Below are 24,417 nucleotides of genomic sequence, written 5' to 3'. Positions count from 1 at the left end.
TATTTCTGGGATGTTAATATTGCTAATAATAATTTTATATAAAATTGGGTACATATAATATATTTAAATATTTTAAACATGAAAATAATAAGTGTGAAGACTTTATTAATATTAATTATAGATATAATTAACAAAATTGTATAGTAATATATTGTTTATTATAAAACTGATATAATTTTATATATGTAATTGCATATACCATAATTCATTTCATAGTCGTCATATAAATTGATCAAAGTACGACAAGTTATTAAATATCAACTTAGATAGGTAAAAGTCGCTCGAGATAAGAGGGAAAATCCATGGTGCATGGTGATTCATTATCTTTGACGACCCAAGCTGCTCCGTTTTTACCCTTCTGAATGAGATCTAACATCGCAAGTGCCACATGGTCAGTTGTTTGGTTTGAAATTTTGTCCAATTCAGGAATATCACTACCTAGCGCTGCGCGAATGGAATCATTGATTCTATCCCTGAAATCTTCTACCAATGCTGTTCCTGTAACGCCCGGGCACATGATAACAACTCGCACTCCAGTCTTGTTATATATATTTGCCAGAGACCGACTGAATCCTACAATAGCGTATTTCGAAGCGCAATACATTGCTAAATAAGGATTTGGTTCCAATCCAACCACGGATGCAGCGTTCACGATTAAACCACCCTTGCCGCCTTTATGCTTCCCCATATAGTCGAATGCTAACATAGAGCCGCGAATTACTGCTTTGACATTAATATCGATCGTTTTCTCCCAATAAATGTCATTAAATATGCCAGCGTTATTGATAAGAATGTCAAGCCCTTTAAATGTGTCAACGATCTTCTTGAATATTTTCTCAAATTCGTCAGCTTTCGTTACGTCGCATGCAACGAAGATGGCACAGCCTTTTCCAAATTTGTTTTCCAAAGTAGCTACTGCATTCTGGCCGTTTGACGTTGGCAGGTCGACCACAGCAACACTTTTTACACCATTACGAAGCAATATTTCGGTATACTTATAGCCTAATCCCGCTGCTGCTCCAGTGATCATTACAGTTTTATTCTTTATGTCATACATTGTATTGATCTGTTAAAGTCTTTTATGAAACGTGTACTTTAGCGTTTATTGATGTATAATTCTTTAACGAATCGCAATAAACACTATCTTTGTACAGAAAGCGCTTCTGGTTTAATATTTTTTCTTATCGCTTGTTTTTTATCGTTCATTATTCTCAATGATTATCGCTATTTGTAGCGCCTATTATCACTGGTGATTAACTACTAAATTTGTTTATGGAAAATAACTCTTTCATTTACAAAAATACTTGTCTCATAATCGTAATAATAAATTTGAAAAAATAAATTATAATTACAATCTTTTAAAATTTAAATATATGTATACAGAATCTATAATATTAAACGTATTATAAATTATATTTTCAATCTTATTATTGTTTAAAAATTATTATTTTTAAATCTAAGCAAAGTATAACATTTTTATTATTGTCCGTTTGATATTGGAGATCCTCATTTCATGATGTTTGTTTTTTTGTTTGCTTTTTGTTGCAAATTAGCTTCGAAGATTATCTGGTTATCTTTTTAATTAATTAGAATTGTACAATTTTTTTACATTATATAATTTCTCTAGTTACCCTGCATATAAAAGTATTAAAGTAAAACTATCAAAACATTAACGTTACGAGATATTTTACACTTATATATTCTGGCACATTTTGACATCAAATATTTCAATAATTGAAAAAGGCTCCAAAGATTAAATCAATAAATGAGTATAAAGCCAATGAGATTGGACACAGTTGTACGTGTATAATCAAAAATAAAATATATGTCAATCATCATTTACAGACGTTTCGATCATAAGATTAGGTCCTTTTCAATAACAAAAATAATATTATTGGAGTCAAATTGATACTGTAATTGATATTGTATAAAACAATAGGTGAATGCTGTCAATGAATAATCGTTAGGCTGTTGTGATGTGTTGGTGTTAAAATTGAGAACTTTATTATCGTCTGTTATACTTAGCTGGATACCCAAGCAAGAATTCAGTCATTTAATTAAAATCGAATTAATATGTAAAATTTTTGAAATGTTATTAGTAGTCAATGGATTGAAATTGTATTAGTTAGATAAAACTTACATTGTACTTAGCATAACAATAACGACTAAGTCCTCTCACACGTTCTCAAGACATAATTATATAATCACATCGCGTTATAACTCCGTTATAACTCCGTTTCTATGCTCTGTGATTACAGAATGTTGTATGATATTCCTATTTACATGATTCCGATGTTTATTAATACGTGTTTTTAATAATCGTTCCGTCTTGTCCACATAGGATGCATCACAATTTTTACAATTAATTTTGTAGATCACATTAGAATGTAATAGTGGTGATAATTTATCCTTTTGTGTTCTTATAAAGGTATTTAATTTATTATTATTAAAATTTCTATATAAGCCAAATCACCGCACAGCTTTGTTATTTTTAAAAAATCTTTTACATTTTTCCACTTGAAAGCACGTAGGGGACAGTGAAATATGTAATTAAATTGTTGGCATTCTTTCGGTGTGTATTTTTGTTAAGTTGTTCGAATTTAGTATGTAGCTTTATTTTAATGCTTTTAAAAATTAACCTTAAAAGATAAGGCGTTAGTAAGATGTTAATAATGTGTCGACTCTCTCATTGGCTTTATACTCCTTTATTGATAAAATTTCGCATAAATCAATTTTTTTATAATAGCATCTTAATACAATGGAAAAATACAATCAATAAGAAATACGAAATAAAGGCCCATAATCGATCGAAGCTAAATCCTTATGCTTAAATAATTTTTTTTTTTATTAACAATGTGTTTTCCCGGGAGTGCTGTGTAAAGTGCCACACAAATCACATTTCGATGATTAGACGCAATCATAATTTACAACATAGGTGCAAGAATAGCACCTTTGAGAAAGAGAAAAAAAGGAGAAACGAGAAGGAACAATTATAATCTCGGAGGTGGTTGAATTTAACCAGAAGAAAGAAACCCATTATATGTATATTAAGTTCAATAAATTTTATTTTGATTGATAAAATTCAATCTCAATTTCAAAATATCTAGTCTGATACGAATGTTAGGTCTGTTACGTGGAATACATAATATTCGGCGTATATTTCAATTACATAATGTTAACAGAAAAACAAAGTTTAGCGCTCGTCATATGTGGCGCCATTCAAGGTCGTCATGTTATAATTCGTTTACATTCGTTCACCGACACGAATCGAGCACGAAAGTATCGGCGTTTAGTATATCGAAATGCAATCACACTTTATGAACGATTAAAGACTATCGGTCAATGCGAATCATTAATATTTTCTTGATCAATGATCTATAAACAAGTATTTATTGAAATGGATATTCTGCACTGAGCTATAATTAAACATTATTTCTTGAGAAACTTTTAGACTTTCTCTTGTACTATTTATTAAAGCCATATATTTTATTTTTAAAACTAATATTTTTCAAATTTTAATCATCTCATCTTTGGCGAACTTAATATTTTATAATTGTAAGGAAGAAATTATAGAATATATCATTTATTGAAGCGCATTTATTTAAAGAGAAATTTAATGATAAAAGATTAAAAGTATTACTAAAATTATTTAATAACTTACATATAATTTAATTGGTGATTTAATTGATGACAAAAAATAGTAATTTTGCAAGAATTTCTTACTTGAATTCATTGAGTTATTTCTATATCTCTATTTCTAAGGTGTTAATATTGTTAATAATAAATTTATATATAATTATATATGACTCTTATAATATCTTAAGCCTATGATGATAGCAAGTATGAATACCTATTTTATTAATATTAATTGTTATAATACATATGAGATAAACAATATAATATTATTAACAATATAATTTTATTGATTTTATGTATAGATACAATTAATAAATTTGTATTGTTTATTTTAAAATTGACATTATTTTATATAATTGCATATACGTTATAATTGATTTGGTAATTATTGTAAATTGATCAAAACGAAGTAAGAACAATTATTAAATACCAACTTAAAGAACTGACAAAAGTCGTTCGGAAAAAGGGGGAAAGTGCACGACGTTTGGTGGTTTACCATGGTTGACGACCCAAGCCGCTCCGTTTTTACCCTTTTGAATGAGATCTAACATCGCAAATGCCACATGATCAGTTGTTTGTTTCAAAATTTTCTTCATATCAGGAATATCATTATCTAGCGCCACGCGAATGGAATCACAGATTTTATCTCTGAAATTTTCTAGCAATGCTGTTCCTGTAGTGCCCGGGCACATGATAACAACTCGCACTCCAGTCTTGTTATACAGCTTTGCTAGAGACTGGCTGAATCCTAAAACAGCATATTTCGAAGCACAATACATTGGCATAACAGAAATTGGGTCCAATCCAGCTACGGATGCAACGTTCACGATTAAACCACCCTTGCCACCTTTATGCTTTCCCATATAGTCAAATGCCAACATAGAGCCGCGAATTACTGCCTTGACGTTGAGATCAATCGTTTTCTCCCAATAATTATCGTTAAATATACCAGCATTGTTGATAAGTATATCTAGTCCTTTAAACGTGTCAACGATCTTCTTGAATATTTTCTCAAATTCGTCAGCTTTCGTTACGTCGCATGCAACGAAGATGGCACGGCTTTTTCCAAATTCGTTTTCCAAAGTAGCCACAACATTCTGGCCGTTTGACGTTGACAGGTCGACCACAGCAACATTTTTTGCACCATTGCGAAGCAGTATTTCGGCATACTTGTAACCTAATCCTGCAGCCGCTCCAGTGATCATTACAGTTTTATTCTTTATGTCATACATTATGTTGTTCTCTTGAAGCCTTTGATGAACCGTACTTTAGCTTATATAACTTTCTTGTGTAAGATTCTTTAATGAATCGCGATTGAATACTGTCTCTGTTGAGAAATTGCTTCTGGTTTTAATATCTTTCCTTATCGCTTATTTATAATTGTTATCTGTCGTTTTTATCGCTTGTGATTATTTACTAAACTTTGATAAAAAATTTGTTATCTACAGAAACACTTCCCGTGATTCCAAACATAAATATGAAAAGATAAATCATAATTTTCAATAACAATTTTTTTAAATTCAAATATATGTATACAGAGTGTGTTTTAAATTATTATTTTTAAAACTAAGCAAAGTATAATATTTTTGTTTTATACTTTTGTTATTATTTTAATATTAAAGATAACATTATACGATGATGTTTGTTTTTTTGTTTCCTATTTTGTAGCTTCGAAGATTAGTAGGTTATATTTGTTTTTTTAAATTAGAATTATACAATTTTTTTACATTGTGATTTCTTTAGTTATTCTGCGTATAAAAGTATTAAAATAAAATAGTCGAAAAATTAATATTACTAGACATTTTGCTCTTTATTCTACATTTTGACATTTAATATAAAATATCTCGTAAATTATTAATTTTTTTTATCGCACCTTGATACTTTTTTAGAATAATGAGATAAATCAGTTGGTGTAAATAAAACACTTAGTTACTTATTAAAAAAATTTTGCATTATACAATATGCAACTACATCCCAGGAAACATGACTTGACACTGTTATATAATTCTTTGTCATTATATGCATGTCTCTGTTTTATGACAAAACTGCTTTATGGCGTAAACAAGATCTTGATGTAAATAATGTAACTTTGTTACATTATTTTGTTATATTAGGTGTTGGAATTAATTCGTAGCGTTTTTTAATGAAAGAATGTTATTTATTTCACATGAGCATTAAAAAATACATTAATGAAAGTACTTCCCATCACTTGTAAAACGCTACGAATTAATTCCAACACCTAATATATTTAGCACATGACATAATTATGTAAATGAAAACGCGCGCGCGCGTGTGTGTGTGTGTATATATGTATGTATATACATATACATATATTATTGACAGTTATATCAATAAAATTATAAGATTGTATTCCAGACTCAAATTCACACTGGAAGAAGATAGCAAATCTTTAAACTTTCTAGATATTTCGTAAATCAATAAAAAAAAAAACTTATTTACGGTTTGTAACACAAACTTATCTTCTCAGGACGTTATCTTTCTCATTTCCACTATTAAGAAATTACATTTGTAATTTTGAGTCTATTATTGTTATTAGATCCGAGAATTTTGATAAAGAATTTCGACAATATCATAAAAATATTATTTAGCAATGGATACATCTTAAAAATAATTTTTGATATCAATAAAAGATTACATAACAAATTTCAACAGTTGTATTAAAAGTTTCAAAAAATTATCACCAATCATAAGAATTAAAACAATACAGTCAGAAATATTTCACCATTCCATTTCCAAATATTATTTCTGAAAAGATTAATAAGATTATTAAGAATATTTCCACAGTTCGGATAGATTATTCTGGGATGAATAAAATAAGACGGTTCATCAGGGTACTCAAAGACACACTGCCTTTAAATTTACATTCTAACGTAATGTACAAAATCAACTGCAAAAACTGCAATGGCATCCTACATAAGCCAGACGAACAGAACTTTAATAACAAGAATAAGCAGAATCACATAATCGGAATATCACACACAACACTCCGTAATCACGGACCATAGATTGGATATGTCATCCTAGACAGTGAGGTATAGACAGTAGTATATTGGTTTAAGGTCTCGAAAAAAATTAAATGTCATATCCTACTCACTTGGGGCCTAATCGCCTAGAAATTGCAGCGTTTACAGTGTCCGCTTGGAACATCCATCGTTACAATTTAAATCCAATTCTTAATGTGTGCGATTTTTTAATAAACTAATTGCGTCATTGAACTACGGTTTGCGGCACAAGTTAGCACAAGCCTAGCACAATCTAACACAACTTTGATTTTTTGTTTTAACAAAATGGCGGTTGGACTTTAAAAATGGTTTTTTTTTTTCAATTTTTGCTTCATTTTTTGAGATATCGAAGTATGATTTACGGCACAACGTAACACAAGCCTAGCACAATCTAATACAACTTTGATTTTTATTTTTAACAAAATGGCGGTGCTAGACTTCACAGACAGCTTTATCTTAGTTGGCTGAATCGATTCCCGGATTCATATACATATAAATACGTTACAATCTTACCGATTATCATCGAGCGAATAGACGTATTCTCATACTTAAGCGCTCCATGATTCGGTCTCTCTAGGCATTTTTGGACTTTGTGCCTATCGAGATGTTTGTTCAGGATAGTAAGGAGGACATACTAAATTTTCAGACAATTTCACCGAGAGCCAAAATCCATAAAGTTGGTGCGGGATCCTTTGAGAACATTCTCCGCAGATTCACGTAACTTTTGATATAACTGTTACGATCCAAAAAATTAAGATTATGTTTGAGTTACATGTTTGAAATGTATTTGTGTCAGTTGCCATTGGCAATGCAATGCGAATATATATCGTACTTGTAGCTTAATTCTGCAGCTGCTTCAGTGATTATTAGTTTTATTTTTTTATGTCATACATTATGCTGATCTCTTGAAGCCTACAATGAAACGTGTATTTTAACGTTTATTTATATATGTAAGATTCTTTATGCAAATTGCAATGACCACCATCTTTAAGCTAGAGAACGCTCCTGGTTTAATATTTTTTTTTATTGCTTGTTATCTCTATTCTTATCGTCTATCGTTCATGATTGTCGCTTTTTAATGCCTATTATCGTTGGTCATTAATCACTAAATTTATTGATAGAAAATGACGCTATTTTATTTATAGAAATACTTGTTTCGTAATTTCAAAATTAAATTTGAGAATATAAATTATAATTACAATTTTTTTAATTTTCAATATATACAATGTATCCTACTAAAGGTTACAAATTATTATTTTTAAAACTAAGCAAAGTATAATATTTTTGTTATCTATCATTCGTTTAATATTGAAGATAACGTACGATGATATTTATTTTTTTTGTTTTGTGGAGCAATTTTGGAGATTTGCGAGTCACATTTATTTATTTTTTTTTTAAATTAGAATTATATAATTTTTTTACATTATAATTATATGACTTTTCTTATTGTCTGCACATAAATTAAAGTTAAATTATCGAAAAATTAATAGTATGAGATACTTTACACTTTATTCCATAATAGTACATTTTGACATCAAATATATTAGGTGTTGGAATTAATTCGTAGCGTTTTTAATGAAAGAATGTTATTTATTTCACATGAGCATTAAAAAATACATTAATGAAAGTACTTCCCATCACTTGTAAAACGCTACGAATTAATTCCAACACCTAATAAAATATCTCGTAAATTATTATAAATTTTTTGATATAATCGCATTTCAACACTTTTATAGAATAATGAGATAAATCAATTGATTCAAAGAAAACACAATTACTCAACAAAATTAAAAGATCACGTACGTTTCATCCTATACAAAGATAGGCAACTTTTAAGATAGAATAATTTCGTAAAAAATCATCGTATCAAAATGTTTAAAAAAACATTTTATAGTTTGAAATCTCTACTGTTCAGATTGGTACTTCAGAAAATGATCTTACTGATATTTTATAAAGTTACACAAATATAAATGAAAATGCATCAAATCTCAAAATTTTTTACGAAATTTGCGAAATATTACGGCACGAATTAAAAATTGCGCATAAATACGGTTGACAGCTTTTGAATCTTTAGTTTTAATTTACTTTTCTATTGAAAAGCTCTCTGTACAATTTTTTTCATTGAGTTATTCAACATCGAAGCAAAAAGAGTCGTTTTTGCTTCAACGCTGAGAAAAAAAATCGTCAAAGCTTCATAAAAAAACAAATTAAAAATAAAGATTCATCTTTTCGAATGATGTAAACCGCATTTGTGTGCATTACTTATGCTCCGTGAAACTTCGCAAATTTCAGAAAAAATTTTGAGATCTGATGCATCTTTATTTACGTTTGTAATTTCACAAAATATTAGTAAAATTTTTTAAGTACCGATCTGAAAAGTAGAGATTTCAAGCTGTAAAATTTTTTAAACATCTCCATTCAATTTTGTTGAATAATGTAGGATAGATCGGGGAAAAAGGTCCACTCCTTGTTTCTCGATGATAACGCATTCACATTAGAAAATTCTGCCACACCATTCGTCAATTAAGAGAAAATCTCACGCCACACAGTTCGTTGCCGCTTAATAACTGTCGCAGAAAGCTTACGCGGATGTGTCCGTGCGTTTAAAAGCCAAAAGTAAAATATTAACGTCATAGTTATTTTGTGGTTTAAAGAGATCATTTTTGCAACTAGATTAAGTATTTATTAATTTTATTGTATTGTTTTAATAGAGCGATTATTAAAACGGTTATTTTTATTATATTGTACTTTTTTAATAACAATGCAGCAAAGTTTACTTGTATTACTGAGGTAAAAAGTACTCTTGTTATCCTTAAATGCTGATTTTACAATGAATAAATCGGTAATCCTAGGTCTTATGTCAATGAAGTTGACAAATAGCCAACTTGTTCGACTAATGCTGATTAACTTCACCGATTAAAATTAATTGTAAAACTTCCTACTGCTAACTCATTATAGAATCAGCATTATTGGTGTTTTTTTACACAGGGATTGATAATTATTCAGAATACGGCCTTCACTTCCGACACGTTTTTGCACAAAATGAAAGAATTTGTAAGAAAAAACGTTGAGCCTTGTGAACTGAGATATTATAAGCGTTAAAGTTGACTTATTCAGATTAAGAAATCTGTCAATGAAGTATAGCGACCCAAAAACGCATCGAATGAGTCTAATTTCATCGAAATCAGAGGTGAAATCCGCATTCTGAATAATTACCGAGAGATTTTCAGTTGCATTGTTACTAAAAATAATCCTAATAATTTTACTATTTGTGTTATAAGATTGACACTTTTATTGTATCTTTTGCTTTATTTTTATTGTAATTTTATTACTTAACCAAAACTCATTTAATATAGGCCGATGCTTTATAATAAAAAAAAAACTCTTTAGTAAGTATTTTGATCTCTTAGAATTCAAACTTGATATAGAAATATTGATACTTTTTACCCATTATGTGGAACTTCTTGCTCTGTATATAAGAAGTGCGAATGACTTCCTCTGCAAAATTTATAGTATTTTTTTAATTAAAGATATATGCGCATACTTTTTGCATGCCTTTCATATAGTCAAAAATCTCTAGTTTCGATAATAGCAGCACGATCTGTCTTAAATATTCTTTATTTTAGAACAAAAAAATGTCAAAAATGGCACTTTATTTCCCGGTCTACTCTATATTTTTAAGCAACTATCTGTTTTCTTGGAAATGCCGTGTAAAGTGTCGCGAACTCATTACATTTCAATAATTAGACGTAATCATAATTTATTGTAGCATGGGTTCAAAAATAACATCTTTGAAAGGAAGGAAAAGAAGGAGGAGAAGGAGGACAAACAAGATAACGAGAAAGAGAAAGTATTAGATGATAATAAGATAATTGGATCCAATTTAGGTCGTTTTCCAAAATTGGCCACTCGCTATTTATATATGATTATATGATTAATTTAACAGATGATGAAATTCGAACAGATGATCCATATGATTCGATTATATCGATTCATAGATCATATTATTCACTTTGTCTGTGTAAAAACAGAAAACTGATACATCGTGATCGTGATGTAATATTCCGTAAATAAGTAATTGTTTTCTATAATTATGAAAACGTGATTATTAATTTCATATTATTGTAGCTCTATACTTTACAACACTATATTTTTGTCACAACGTTTTGTTAATTAAAGAAAATAGGAACTCTTTGTATGGTGTATACCAATATGAGCCATGTCCGAGCATATGCATAAATGTGACATTGTCACAAATATAAAAAAGGGAAGACATATACGCGGTTCACATTAGGTATATATTTTGCTAAAGTGCTTTAAATGCTACCTTTCTTTTAAATTTCTATTGCATTTATATGAATATGATTCATACTTTTTTCAATGTTCAGAAATATTCCCTCTTTCTAACATTAATTTTCAATCTTGACCCAATTTTGACCTCAGCAAAAAATTCTCAAAGCTTAGGGGACTCCACATTGGGCCCGATTACCTTAGTTACAATTCTGGAGAATTAAATATAGCAAAACTAAAATAATCCTAACAATTCGCAATATAAAACATGCAGTTTAATGTAAATAGCATGATTTGTCGTGTAACACCGTGTGTCGACGAATTGTCGACAAAAATGATGTAAGTAAATGATACTGTAGGCAATTGATTTGTAGTCAAACGGAATCTCACCCAAAGCTTTTAGAAAATCTCTGCAGCGTAATGGATACTGGTTTATAAGAGAGAATCTTTTTTTATATTTCGATGAAGGACTTATTGTTCACTTGGATCAGTCTTATGTGCTATGCTATATGTTATGCTATACTTATGTATTTTGTGTACTACAACCTTAAATCTTATAAAAAAATATGTTGACAGAATTTGTGTAATGAGAAATAATTTTATTTATTTATACGTTTCTTATTTTTATAAGACAAGTATCTGATAAAATAAATATTTTATTAATATTGTTATTAAATTAAGATTATTTCTAATTATATTTAATCCTATTATAATATAAAACCGTTTTTTTTTAAATAAAAAAAACAATTAAAACATATTTAATGATAAGCTACAAAAATAAATAGCCATTATGAAATACAAAATTAATTGTTACATTTTCACTTTTAATAATTAATAATTGAAAATAAATTATTACGTTTTATTTAATTGATATTAATCAAGAATAATTATTGGAAGGATCATATAGATAATATTATGTACACAATATTATATACATATTATATTTATTACGGCACAGTACATGTGTGAAAAGTACATGTATGATGCACTAACATACTAGTGATATATGTATATTCAAATGTATATATCTAAATGAAAATATCTTAAATATATATAACTTACAATATAAAACTGTAAAGAATAATGGTAATCATGATGCATAATACTATATATGTACTGTAAACTCTATATAATATCAAGTTTAACCTAATAGTTACCACGTACTCGATTCTACTCAATATATTGTTATTTTATACTTTTAATGATTAAATTTGAAACTATATAGTGTCAAATTTAATTATTGTTTTAGTATAAAATATTGAGACATATTGAGAGTAGGAGCAGTGCCAACTTAAATTAGTTTAAATTTGACATTATAGATGTAACAGTGTGTGTAATAAATCAGCGAGATCTGTACAATCAGATGTAGATTCTTGTTTTTGATTATCACGGTATAATCAATCTCGTTTATGGCGACAAGTAATTTTATTGATTGGTAAAGTTGAATCTTCTGAATCTTCTGAAGATTTTGAAAATTTACCGCTTCCCTTTGTTCGCTTTTACGAAATCTGAGACAGCCTCAGACTATATTGATGTCCTGTTGTCATTCGATCATCTTAAAGAGTGCGCAGGAGAAAATCATTCCGAAGAACTGTAATGTTTCAAAAATTAAAATATAATATTACTAAATATTAATGAGAGATAGAAGAAATGAAAGAAAGTATTTGCTTGAATACAATGTGCTCAAGAATGCTAGTCATACGATTTTAAAAAAGAAAAAAGAGAATGTTATACAAATTTTAAAATTAATTCGATTGTAAAAGAAATACTTGTTTAGGCTTAATAGACTTTATAGCGTTGAGGCTTTAATTTTCATTGGAGAAAATACCAAAGTAAAAAATGTTAACTGCTTTCTTACCATAAGACATGCGACTGCAATACCAGCAGCACCCACAACGGTTGCGTGTTGCTGCATGTAGACTCGTGTTCCATTGATGCAACCTTCTACGTAAGCATTGGAAGGATTTATCGAATCCGGGCTATGATTGCAGTTGAATCGCTACGAGCAGATCAAACGACCATGAGAAACGCAGTTCGTCTCTCGCGAGAAAGCCGATCGGAGGAGTGAAAGTGTGAGAGGTATAGATTGGGGCGGTGAAGACTCGGTCGATTAAGTAATAGCGGCCAAATTGACGGTACTCAAGCGAGCGAAATCGGTGGGTCGCGTGAAGAATCACTTATTGTTAGACGCGAATAATTATTCGTGTCAAATTGCAATCTCGAGTCTCTTTAATGCGTTTTTTTGAAAAGTTGTCACCAGATGTACTGAGGAAAATTCCATTTTTTAGAAAAACTAGACTTTTATCTTCAAATTAATTGACTTCGATTAAAGTGAACATTATTAAGCAATGAAAATATGTTTATGACACGCTTTATAAACACGGCACGTGTTATATTGTGAGATACGTGCATACAAATTGCTGTTATTAAGTACGAATGTAATTGGCTGACAAACTATTTCATCGAATGACGCAATTGCAATAAAATACAATGTAATAATTACATAATAGGCTGTAATGAACAGCTACTCAATATATATATATATGTATGTGTGTGTGTGTGTGTGTATTGAATAGCTATTTATATGAATAACTATTTATATAAAGAAAAATAAGATACTTGAATTAAACTAGTTGTTAATTGCTATTATTGTTCAAGGTCCTGTATAATAATTACACATAAATTTTTTTCAATCATTTCAACTTGAAACGTTTGAATTTATGTGCAATTATTTTATACTACAACGTTGAATAATAATAGCAATTGACAACTAGCTTGATTCAAATAGTCCATTTCTTCTTTATATTAAAATATAATTGATTTTTACCTGGCCAGGTGAAATTTCTCGACAGCAACTATCTGGCACTTTGAGGCCGTAAATTCCCCAGTCCCTCCAGTTGTTAACGCCGCAACAATGGAGCTAAAGTCAAGAATTGAATTAGAATTGAATTCGGAAAGTCCAAACAATAATTGGATACGGGGAAGATAAAACGCGCTCGGGATCGTGCCTTTCATCGTCTGATAAAATTAACTTTTATTTACATAATGCGTGCCCGGGAATATTTACCGTCGATTGCGTGGTGTCCCAAGCATCGCGAATGGATTTACGATGATCGTAAAGCCGCAACGAACTCTTCATCTCTCTGTCGACCGTACTCAGCAATTTTTCGCGGAAAATGTATCCCAGGACGCCGCCGATGAGCATAGTTACAAACAGCAGGAATACGATTATGAAGTACTGAAAAAAAATAATAAATTTTATTAATCGTCCGAGTCAATAGCCTTTATCTTAACAAGTTTCAACGACTTGATGAGCTTTAATCAATTCAAGATAAGCTTCTCTTCCGGAGAGATTAAATTCATTCACAGTCGTCAAATGATGTGAGGGCTGGAAATTGAGACGCTTATCGATTGAAATCTCCCGATTCGAAAATAGATTACTTACTGTTAGGAGCATACACTTGACTTCCCGCGATGCACCGACGCATCCGAAGAAGGCGATAAACGCCACGATGATTCCGCCGACTAATAAAACATAAACTGCACCAGTTAACAGATCGTTCCCCACGAGTTCGCCTATCCATGGTACTTTGTCAACCAAGGCCCAAATGCCTAAACCCGTTACGATAAGTCCGCCAATCTGCAGCATAAATCAATAGTGAATTTAATTGTCTCTATATATGTGGACAAAAATAATATAAACACTTTGGAATTACATTATTTATTTGACTATTTGTTTTATTAATAAGAGATTGGCATCATTTGTTTTAACATTCTATCTTTGTTGAAATAGTCATTCAATAATATAATGCTTGAGGTATCAATATAATGTTTTTTTTTTAATATTATTTAGTAGTTAGTTATTATTTTTTTAGTAGAATCTTTTTTGCTATAAATGATATTGGAGAAGAAAATTTTCTTACTCTATTTTTCAAAAATTTTCGTCTGAAAATTCATCTTTCCTAGGTAATGCCTGATTTAAATATCGCCTGTAGTTTTGAAGAACAGAATGAGAAACAAATTTCCTTTTTTAATATATTTTACGTAATTAGAAGATGCTCTGTTAGAAGAATATGATTTAATATTGCACTGTGCAGTTGCTACAATATTCAAGCATTTATGGCTCTATTCCAAGAAGGATAGAATCTGTATTAAATACAAATGGTAGGCTAATTTTTTATCAATAAAACAAGTAAATAGTATAATATATTTTTTAGTAGATAGTATATTTTCTATTTTCGCATTATTTTGTTATTCTCTTGTATATTACAGCTTCAGCAAAATCATTTGGGATTAGAACTTACAAAGATGACGAAGTTCGTGAAGAACAGGGAATATTTCATGAAACGTCCGCAGCCATCCATTTCCGTGCCGTATCCCATTCCCTCTTATCTGCGAAACTCTGTTAACAGAGAAATAAAAAACTGTTATTATTTTAAATAAAACATGAACAATAAAACATGAGAACATTAAAAAGACAAAAGCGCTGTAACTTGCAAATATTTTCAGTTTTTCCTTAACAGTTAGTAACATTGTAGTATGTTTCGTATGACGTAATGAGAATTTGAATGACGTTTCACTAAAATAGGCTCTTTTTTCCTATTAAAATTCATTGTAAAACGCAATTTTGGTCTTATTCTTAGTTTAATTTATCTTTCTTTCTTTGCCTTTATCCATTATATTATTTTGTCTCTTTTTTCTTGCGTTGTAAATATAATGACATTGAGAGGCCCGAATATAAGAGTTTTAACGAATATAATTAGACAATATTTTACAACAGTCACGTACGTCGCTTAATTATGTGATACATCTCAGTGACATCAGACTTATGTTTGACCTAGTTTGAAGTACCTTGGCTGTCTACCATAGCCTTGACCATATCCATAGGCGCGACAATGATTATTGAAGACTCGGGAGATGAAACTCATATAACGCGATAAAAACGAATTTCTTAATTCGCACAATTCGTGAAGCAAACTTACTTTATTTAATTAATTAATCATATACAAATAAATAAAGAAGTATCCGTATTCAGTCAAAGCGGGATGTCTAATAATATTTTTATTTGAATTTGTAGAATTTCCAATTTAAGCAAATTACAAATTATAAAAATTCACACAAAAATATTAAGCATCAATATATAAAAATAAACTCGTGTATATGCAACGCAATATAATTAATAAGTTAAGGCTTTTTAAAACGAACAATTATATTTCGTGAAAAACTTTATAGCATTGTACTTTATTTATTTAAAAAACGATTTTTATTTTATGAATAACTATAATTGCTTGTTTAAAAAAGCCTTGACTTATTAATTATATTAAGCACCAAGCCCTGTTTTGACCAAAATATGGTCTTCTTTGCTTATTTGAATATTTCTCGGTTAATTTTCACTTACTTATTGTTTAATAAACAAATTAATAATTTATTAATAAATTTCAGAAATATATACAGTACATTACTCTTATTTTAATTAAGTATACAAATTATTCATTTTATTGTTTATTTAATTACATTTCTCACGAATTAGGCTAAAATTTCATCTAATTAAGTGGTCTTTTTCTCATTCTCCATCGTACAATAATTCATACGCAATAGAACCCGGCGTCCTAATAACTATTAATGAGGCTAATGAGTCGAGAGGCAGAATAGGTGTTCGTGATCAATGTGAATTTTTACGGCTCGGGAAGCAGAGTCGGCGACTTCCTGTTTTGAAAATACTGCGCACACGTTCAATTGCACACTATTGTTTGTCGAACGCGTAACAGCGTCGCGCGGCGATCTTTATCTCTGTAAATCGTCGAATCGAGAGGAAACGTGCACGTTTCCATATAACGAAATCCTGTTACTGGAGAACACGTTCACCTGTTCGGACGTGCTCATTGCACTTTACGCGGGGTCTACGATCAATGACGCAATGCGTCCCCCCCCCCCCCCCCAAAGAATGGCTTTGCGCACGTTGATCGCTATCACTTCGTATAATATCGCATACCGCGCCCACATAAGGTTGCGTATTTTGTAACGCGTTGTACGAACCTCGGTCACGCATCGGTATACCACCTCGAAAACACCGAGTTACCGAGAGACCGAGAGAGAAAGTGGCTTCTCTGCTCGCGCATTAAGTAATCCACGGTCAGAGCGAAACGTTAAAAAATCACGCGATGATCTTGCTCGCACCTGCAATCTCCGTATCTCGCAAGTGATGCAGTTTCTTCCGTTTTATCTTGCGAAAGACTTAGATCACTTTTCTTAATGTTAATCGCGCGCATTTGATTAATTTTTTTCCACGAAGAAATGAACACGGAAAGATTATATGTGGTTCAAAGCTACAGCTTGCTGCGCAATTTCAACATTTATAACTAAGAAGATGTAATGATTCAATTATATCTTTAATTATTAGTGTGTTAATTCATCTAATTTTTTCCTACAATGAAAATTGCCAATGTAATAAGTTATTTTTATTATACTAACAAAAATACACATCATCTTAGCTAACAGATTTTGTTAAAAATTTTAATCTATATATTGAATTAATTTTCATAGAAAGTTATCTTTGTTGTATCAACAAATTTACTGTACTAATATAACAAATATGATTACTTATAATCGCTAATTTTATTCAGCTGTACAACTTTATTACTTTAACATAGAAAATCGACTGTTGTATCACGGTATATCACGGCTGTAGATTTACTGAATTAATAGAATTTTTTGTTTTAACAAATCTTTTTTTTTCCATGAATTCACAAGTGAATCCTTCTTCATCCGGCTTTCCTTTCTCTAACATTGAATTTCTGACCATCAACCCCGCGGCATCGCGTCACTTTTAAAATAATCATCGGAGAAAAGAAAGGCTGAGAAAGAATAGCGTTAATCAGTCTCGAAGTCAAATAAGTTTTCCAGAGCCACTTGGACATTGAGTGATCTATCAAAGATACGAGAAGCGATAAAAGGTGATTCAGTCTGGAATACCTTGCGCGCAAAGGCTACGTGCCTATGAAATGAATTCGCAGCTGGCGCCGCGGAATTATAAGAACTCTGCTGGATTAGTCTTAGGAAAACTGCACGCCTACGATAACGCTCATTAATAAATCATTCGATCTCGGCAAAGTAGTATATACGCGAGTTGTTCAATTAAAATCTTCTTACATCATCAGCTAAAACCGCGTCGTAGTTATTCAGCAGAATGCTAACACATGTTGCTTGCTCTGTTGTGTTATATATTGACCAATATTATCTTTTTCTCAAAGCAACAGATATTCATTTATTTATTAATCGAAATTGAGTGTATCTATTGGAACTATAAAGAAAAAATAGAGCAAGCTCGTTAATTTGTATTAAATACATAGAAAAAAAAAGTATTAAATAGAAACGATCAAAAACTTGCAAATTGGTTGTTAAAATAATATATTAACTTTTTATTTCTTAAGAGAATATTCAAAAATGAAAACGTTTTGATTAATACGAAGTCTTCTTCAGTTAAAAAATTCCTAATAAGAAAAAAGATAGTGCAATTGTAAATGTTAAAATTAATAATGTTCGAATGTAAGAGGTCAAGTCAAAACAATCCAATTTAACATATTAAATAGTAAAGTATAAATTGTAAATTGTAATCACTACATCAACTTAATAAATTACAAAGTAAATTATAAAGATTTTTCTATTAATAACAAATTCATCGTTAGATGATTTACTCAATTATATTATACTCTATATATTACATCTGCATTTTAATTATTGTTATTAATGTAATAAAATTAATGTAAGTAATATAATTAGTAGTCATTCTTTTTTACGAGTTATATTATTTTTTAGCACTAAGTAATTTTTAAAAAAACTATAGTTTTTGAAGTTATTTAGTGCTAAAAAATGATATAACTCGTAAAAAAGAATAACTGCTAATTATATTAACTACATTAATTAAATAGACCAGCTCCGGAATATAAAGATGTCTTTTTTATAAAGATGATAAAGCTCAACGTTCATTTTCAGCGTCAAAGGATATATGATGTTACAAATGCTTTGAAACATTCTTCAATTGTCAATTCAAATTTTTTCTTCTTTAGCATTGCATGTTGTAGCAATATTGTAGAGATTTGGTAGCGACATTGCATTCTATGCTGTATGAGTAGAATATATGACAAAATTGATTCTAGCTAATGAAAATGCATGAAAAGACTGATGTATATATAGTTTTCATAAAAAAATCTTAAATCAAATTAAATAAATCCGAATTGAACTTCCAGTATTAGACTCTAGTATCAAAATTGAAATCAGGTAGCAAGCTATCGTTATTTTGAGGTAGTTAGTAATTTTAAATTATTGATGTCATATTTAAGATGTAATAATAATGGCGTCATTTATATATCTATCTTACGACGTATTTATAACATCATACTTGTTAATAGATGACCAATCGATGATGTTAGTAAAGTTATTAGTCATCAACTAATGATGTCATTTATTTATGCCACTAATAACACAAAAAATAACAAAATATTTTCAATGTCAGTTCATGACGTTATGTGGCTGTGACAAATCCATGTTATTTTACAATTTTGACGTTAATCTTAAACGTTATCTTATAACTTCTTATCTTACGTTAGAGATTCATTGGATTAGTCATAAGAATGACTAATTAATGACGTCAAATAGATGACATCTTCTCAAGAAACACATAAAAGTCAATAAAAAATTAAAATGCCTTTATTTTTTACTAATTAACATCAATAAACAGTACAACCAAATTTTATAACTAAGTCAAAATGATTTTATTTTAATGTCATAAAAATCATCATTTTGATTTTCATGACATTAAAATAAAATCATTTTGACTTCTTCTTGAGTTGATGTGTTCCTTAAATTACTATCCAGGTACGTGATTACACTGACATTGCTTTTTCAGTGTCTTACGAAATGGCATTTTTGAGCGTACGACATTACAATGTAATCTCAGACGATTCTACGATCGTCGATTCCGTGTTGAAGAAACGGAAAGACATGAGTATATAAATCTATTCTCTCAGAATTATTTTCAGAATCCATCTCGTCTCAATGTTAGTCTTCGAGATCGGAGATGTTTGATGATATAATCACGTCTTTCTCGCGTGCGAAAAGCTCAGCATCCGCTCATCTTGCCGCTATTATCCACGTGATGCGAGCAAGCAGAACGTTTTTTTTTCCTCACGCTAAAAATAAACGCGTACACCTGTGAACAATCTTGTTCACTGATAGTTCGAGAAGAAACGTGAGCGAGAGAAGAAATTCCGAGTAGGTAGAAGCTTGGAGCCTGCGAGGTGCGGCTCTTCAATGAATCGAAAGTTAAATCTCGGCCCGAGGTTATGCTGGCTTTATTCCTTCAGATAATATTCCCAGATAGTACTTTCAAGTAGCACGATCCATATTTAATTAACTCGTTTCGTAATCTCCGTGCTTCCTCCACAAGCTAACGCGACACGTGCAATCGGAGCGCGTTCCTTCCAACGCGACGCCGTGCCGTTGTTCATGCGATTTACAAGCGTCCCGTCATCAACGTAAATTCACGATAGTTTTCATAAACACTATAATATGTCGAGGGGAGAATCGATAATACCGGCTTGCGACCGTGTAACGACCTCCGTGTGGAATCTAGCGTGGCATTTTGAAGTCGCGTGGAAACTCGTCAAGTGATTTCAATGCGCTCCCGCGAAGTTATTTATGCGGAACGAAACATCGCACGCTTTCCCGCGAGATTCTTCGTCGCATTGGTTAGACTTTGATAAGCATTTGATAAGCCTTTCTAAAAGTAGATAAGTAAATAATCTTGTGTGGGAAAAACGTTATAATTTTATAATTAATGCACTTTTCTCGATTTTTGTTTCGTCGGAACATTTAGAGAGATATTAATATTTATTCATTTCATTTGTAATGTAATAATATGTAAAAAAAGTCCAAAAGTTTCTGGGACAAAGAGATAAAAAGTGATAAAATGAAACAATTGCACATTTTTATTATATATTCAGTAAATTACTCTTTATTTATCACTACATTTTTTAGAGCAATCAATTAAATTTTTCTATGTTATTAAAAATATTCTGAATTTTTATTCTTAAAATAGTTTTAACTGAAGGGTTAGTTCTGGTGATTACTTCTTCATTATTGATAAATTTTTCTATGAAAATAATTTATAAGATTGAAGTTCGATTTGTACAAAAAGATAATTTATTTAATGATTAAGAAAAATAAGCTCCACAGTGTTAAATCAATTTCAAGGACAAAAATTTAGAATATTTTTTTAGCATAGAAAAATTAATTCATCATTTTAATAAATGTATTAAAATAATGGATGATTATAAGAGAATGTTTTTGAGAAACGTTTTTGAAAAACGTGTTTCTTTTATTTTATCACTTTTTTTTTATAAGCCGGAAATTTGTTGATCTTATTACGCACTGCTGTAAAATTGAAGATTTATTTTTATAGCTCAATGAAACGCGTAACATCTAGATAGAAAGTTCTTTTTTATTATTATATTATTATTTGTCTTTTAGAAAAAACTCAAACAAATCAACAGAAGTTTAAAAAATAATATTTTTCTTATATAAAAATTGAATTATAAAATGATAATAAGTCAAGAAGGAAAACGGTAATTTAATTATCTTGAATTGAATTTCAAAATAAGTTAACAATAATCGAAACTAGAGCTTCTTAATAAATTAGTTTATTATTTTCGCATTGATACGAAATGATATTATATAAAGATTACTTGAGGACATTAACGCGATGAAACTTGGCAATAAATTCGCAATTACTGGCACAGTCAGCAACTTTCTCGTTTATTAGTCACCGAGTTTGTTCTGGGTGTAAATTAAATTAACATACTAATCAAGAAAGTTTCCATTATTATTCTTGTCTTTGGCTACTTTACAGATTGATATTATTTAACAAACGTAGGCGTAAGTTAATTCATATACATTACCTCAATGAACCAAATGATATCTAATTACATTTCCTTTCTGATTCACATCTTTAGTACAATGTTATGACAAAATTCCATTGAGTTAAGTAAGTTTAACTTAGAAATTATTTTAAAAATTAAATAAGTTAGATTCTGCGTGTTCACTGACTTTATTTATATCGATATTAATACCAATTCCAAAGATTAAGTATTCACAGAAGAAGTTCCCGGAAAAAGAAAGAATTAATATTTCCGACTGAAACAAGAAATCGCCAAACAAAAAGTAGAATTGATATGAATCATATTTAACAACCGTGCGTCAAATGACGATTCAACGATGAATCACCGCAACTTCGGCGTCTCACCAAACTTCCTCGTCTCTCGAAATGCGAAGTTCTCGTGAGAATCGCACGGGTATCCTCTAATGCCGATCGATTGCTTAACATCTTTACTCACGCTGGTCCCTGGCCGGATCCCTTTCTCTCCAGCCGGCGGCAGTCGCGGGAAATGAAAAAAATAAACGATTCCTTTCTCTCGCTTGGAAAGTCTTCCTCGTTTCGAAGGAAAACGCTGAGACGATGAGTCGCTTATGCTTCGGGGAAAATATATAAATCTCGTGATGTTGAATCTAATGTCACGTTACCGATGAGAGAATTCGACAACCGAGGCACCGAGTTGGACACGCGCGTTTTCAGACTGAACCGGAGTGAAACTGAAACGTTAAGACTGAGTGAACTTCTGCCTCGCTCGCACTCTCTCTTTCGATCTCCGTCCTTCTGTTTCCCTCCTGTTTTTCTCCCTTCTCCTACCAGTTCTCTCGTAGTAGAGCCTTAATATGTCTCTTCGTTCCTCTCTCTTCTCCTCTTTCTTTCTCATGTAGTCATGGCTTACTATACCATACGTTGCATATACGCGTTACTACCATCGTGATCTAACTATAGTGCGAGCCATTGTGCACGAGCCGGTCTGCCGGTGTGCACGAGGAAAACACACGATGGGGGCCAACGAAAGTGGGGAACCATTGGCACATATGCACTGGTAACGCACACAATATCATGTATGTACACACGATGATTCAAACATACGCACTACGGAACACGAAGAACCGCTTCTCGGGAGTCCCTGCTCCACAAGGCCCTACTTTCGGATAGGAATGTGAATGTGATAATCAAACTGTTGCCTGCAGAAGGCGATCTGTTGATTTAATGTTACCTCGGTAATTAATACAAGAAACTAATGATTTTTGCTGTTAAGATGAATGCGATCCAACATTTTTGTCACGCGGGGGCTTTTACTTGATAATTAATATGACGACAAAATTAATACAGAAAAAAGTAATAATTTTTTAAATGTTTATATATACATACTCTCTAATGGCGAATTCGATTGGAAGAACTAGTACGCACTGGTGTATATTAAAACCGTTGTACACTGATTTAATTTGAGTATAAAAGTGAAATGCAAATATTTCAAATTATAAAATACTTATTTTATCTAATAGTACAATGAAATGTATTGAGTATTTCAGGATTTAATCGATTTCTATGTTTATGTGTAAACATATGTTTACGTTACTTTGTGTATGACAGCTTCAACCCTATAAGCGCAAAATGTTCCTAGAATGTTATATGGATATTATTAAAAAAATTAAAATAAGTTATTACAATATTTCGAAAATACCATATAATATTTTTTATGGGAATATTTTCTAGAGGTGTCCATTTATATAATACCCTAGGTATTATATTTTAATATTTCTGAAATATTAAAATATTAAAACATTTATAAATATTAATTATTCTTAATTTAGTACAATTTGTATTCACAATCTAACAACAATAACAAAAAGTTCTTATCAGTTTATGCTGCATCTTGTATTAAAAAAATGTTTTGACGTGATTTTGAGTACATATCCAGTTCTACAATTGCTCGTATAATTTTACAAAATTATTTTCAGTCTTTAAATGTATACTAAACAGATGTAACAATTCTATAAATTAAAGTAAATTTTATTATAATACTTTTTAATGTTTATACGATATTACAGTAACATTAAATAATGTTACTTTTAATAATCAATACAATATTATTAGAAGATATATAATCTTTCATTAATATTTCGAGAATATTATTTAATATTATATAATTTTAGTATAATATTCTTAAAATGTTACATTTAATATTCTAAGAATATGCATAATATTGGGTCATCTAAAAAGTATCCGCGGTTTTTTGTCACTAGATGGTGTTGACATCAACACCATCTAGTAACAAAAAACCACGGATACTTTTTAGATGACCCAATATTATTTAATATTAAGTAATGTAAAATATTATTAGGTGTTGGAATTAATTCGTAGCGTTTTACAAGTGATGGGAAGTACTTTCATTAATGTATTTTTTAATGCTCATGTGAAATAAATAACATTCTTTCATTAAAAAACGCTACGAATTAATTCCAACATCTAATACTTAATAATATTATGCGCTTGTAGAGAATGTGCACCAGTGCGCACTGAGTGCGTTCAATCGAA

At 30.3% G+C, this 24,417-nt stretch overlaps 4 protein-coding genes across 4 annotated transcripts in view; 1 reads left to right on the top strand and 3 right to left on the bottom strand.

The window, feature by feature from the left end:
* Positions 1 to 24,417, top strand: part of Tdrd3 (Tudor domain containing 3) — a 76,294-nt gene that overhangs the window by 43,607 nt on the left and 8,270 nt on the right. The gene's annotated exons all lie outside the window — the stretch shown is intronic.
* Positions 108 to 1,185, bottom strand: LOC105146449 (15-hydroxyprostaglandin dehydrogenase [NAD(+)]). Its single transcript, XM_011056726.2, has one exon. The coding sequence runs from the start codon at positions 1,055 to 1,057 to the stop codon at positions 263 to 265; it is 795 nt and encodes a 264-aa protein (XP_011055028.1). The 5' UTR covers positions 1,058 to 1,185; the 3' UTR covers positions 108 to 262.
* Positions 3,037 to 4,995, bottom strand: LOC105146448 (15-hydroxyprostaglandin dehydrogenase [NAD(+)]). Its single transcript, XM_011056725.2, has one exon. The coding sequence runs from the start codon at positions 4,866 to 4,868 to the stop codon at positions 4,071 to 4,073; it is 798 nt and encodes a 265-aa protein (XP_011055027.1). The 5' UTR covers positions 4,869 to 4,995; the 3' UTR covers positions 3,037 to 4,070.
* Tsp74F (Tetraspanin 74F) lies at positions 11,877 to 22,634 on the bottom strand. The gene is made up of 7 exons (XM_087405307.1): positions 22,340 to 22,634; positions 15,254 to 15,351; positions 14,395 to 14,589; positions 14,017 to 14,187; positions 13,777 to 13,869; positions 12,808 to 12,948; positions 11,877 to 12,540 (listed from the first exon to the last, which is right to left on the bottom strand). The coding sequence occupies exons 2-7, from the start codon at positions 15,329 to 15,331 to the stop codon at positions 12,493 to 12,495; spliced, it is 726 nt and encodes a 241-aa protein (XP_087261433.1). The 5' UTR covers positions 15,332 to 15,351; positions 22,340 to 22,634; the 3' UTR covers positions 11,877 to 12,492.

This window comes from Acromyrmex echinatior, chromosome 4, assembly GCF_024713525.1.
Source record: "Acromyrmex echinatior isolate Ae372 chromosome 4, ASM2471352v2, whole genome shotgun sequence".
Lineage (NCBI taxonomy): Eukaryota > Metazoa > Arthropoda > Insecta > Hymenoptera > Formicidae > Acromyrmex > Acromyrmex echinatior.
Note: the sequence above shows the minus strand (reverse complement) of the source record. Positions and strands in the feature narration are given on the sequence as shown.

Bases quoted from the DNA above. Each gene is read 5' to 3' on its own strand.
- Tsp74F (XM_087405307.1), bottom strand. From the start codon at position 15,331: ATGGGATACGGCACGGAAATGGATGGCTGCGGACGTTTCATGAAATAT. The intron at 14,188-14,394 runs GTAAGTAATCTA...ATTTTTTTTCAG, and splicing joins TCAAGTGTATGCTCCTAACA to TACTTCATAATCGTATTCCT. The intron at 12,541-12,807 runs GTAAGAAAGCAG...GAAACATTACAG, and splicing joins TTGCAGTCGCATGTCTTATG to TTCTTCGGAATGATTTTCTC.
- LOC105146449 (XM_011056726.2), bottom strand. From the start codon at position 1,057: ATGTATGACATAAAGAATAAAACTGTAATGATCACTGGAGCAGCAGCG.
- LOC105146448 (XM_011056725.2), bottom strand. From the start codon at position 4,868: ATGTATGACATAAAGAATAAAACTGTAATGATCACTGGAGCGGCTGCA.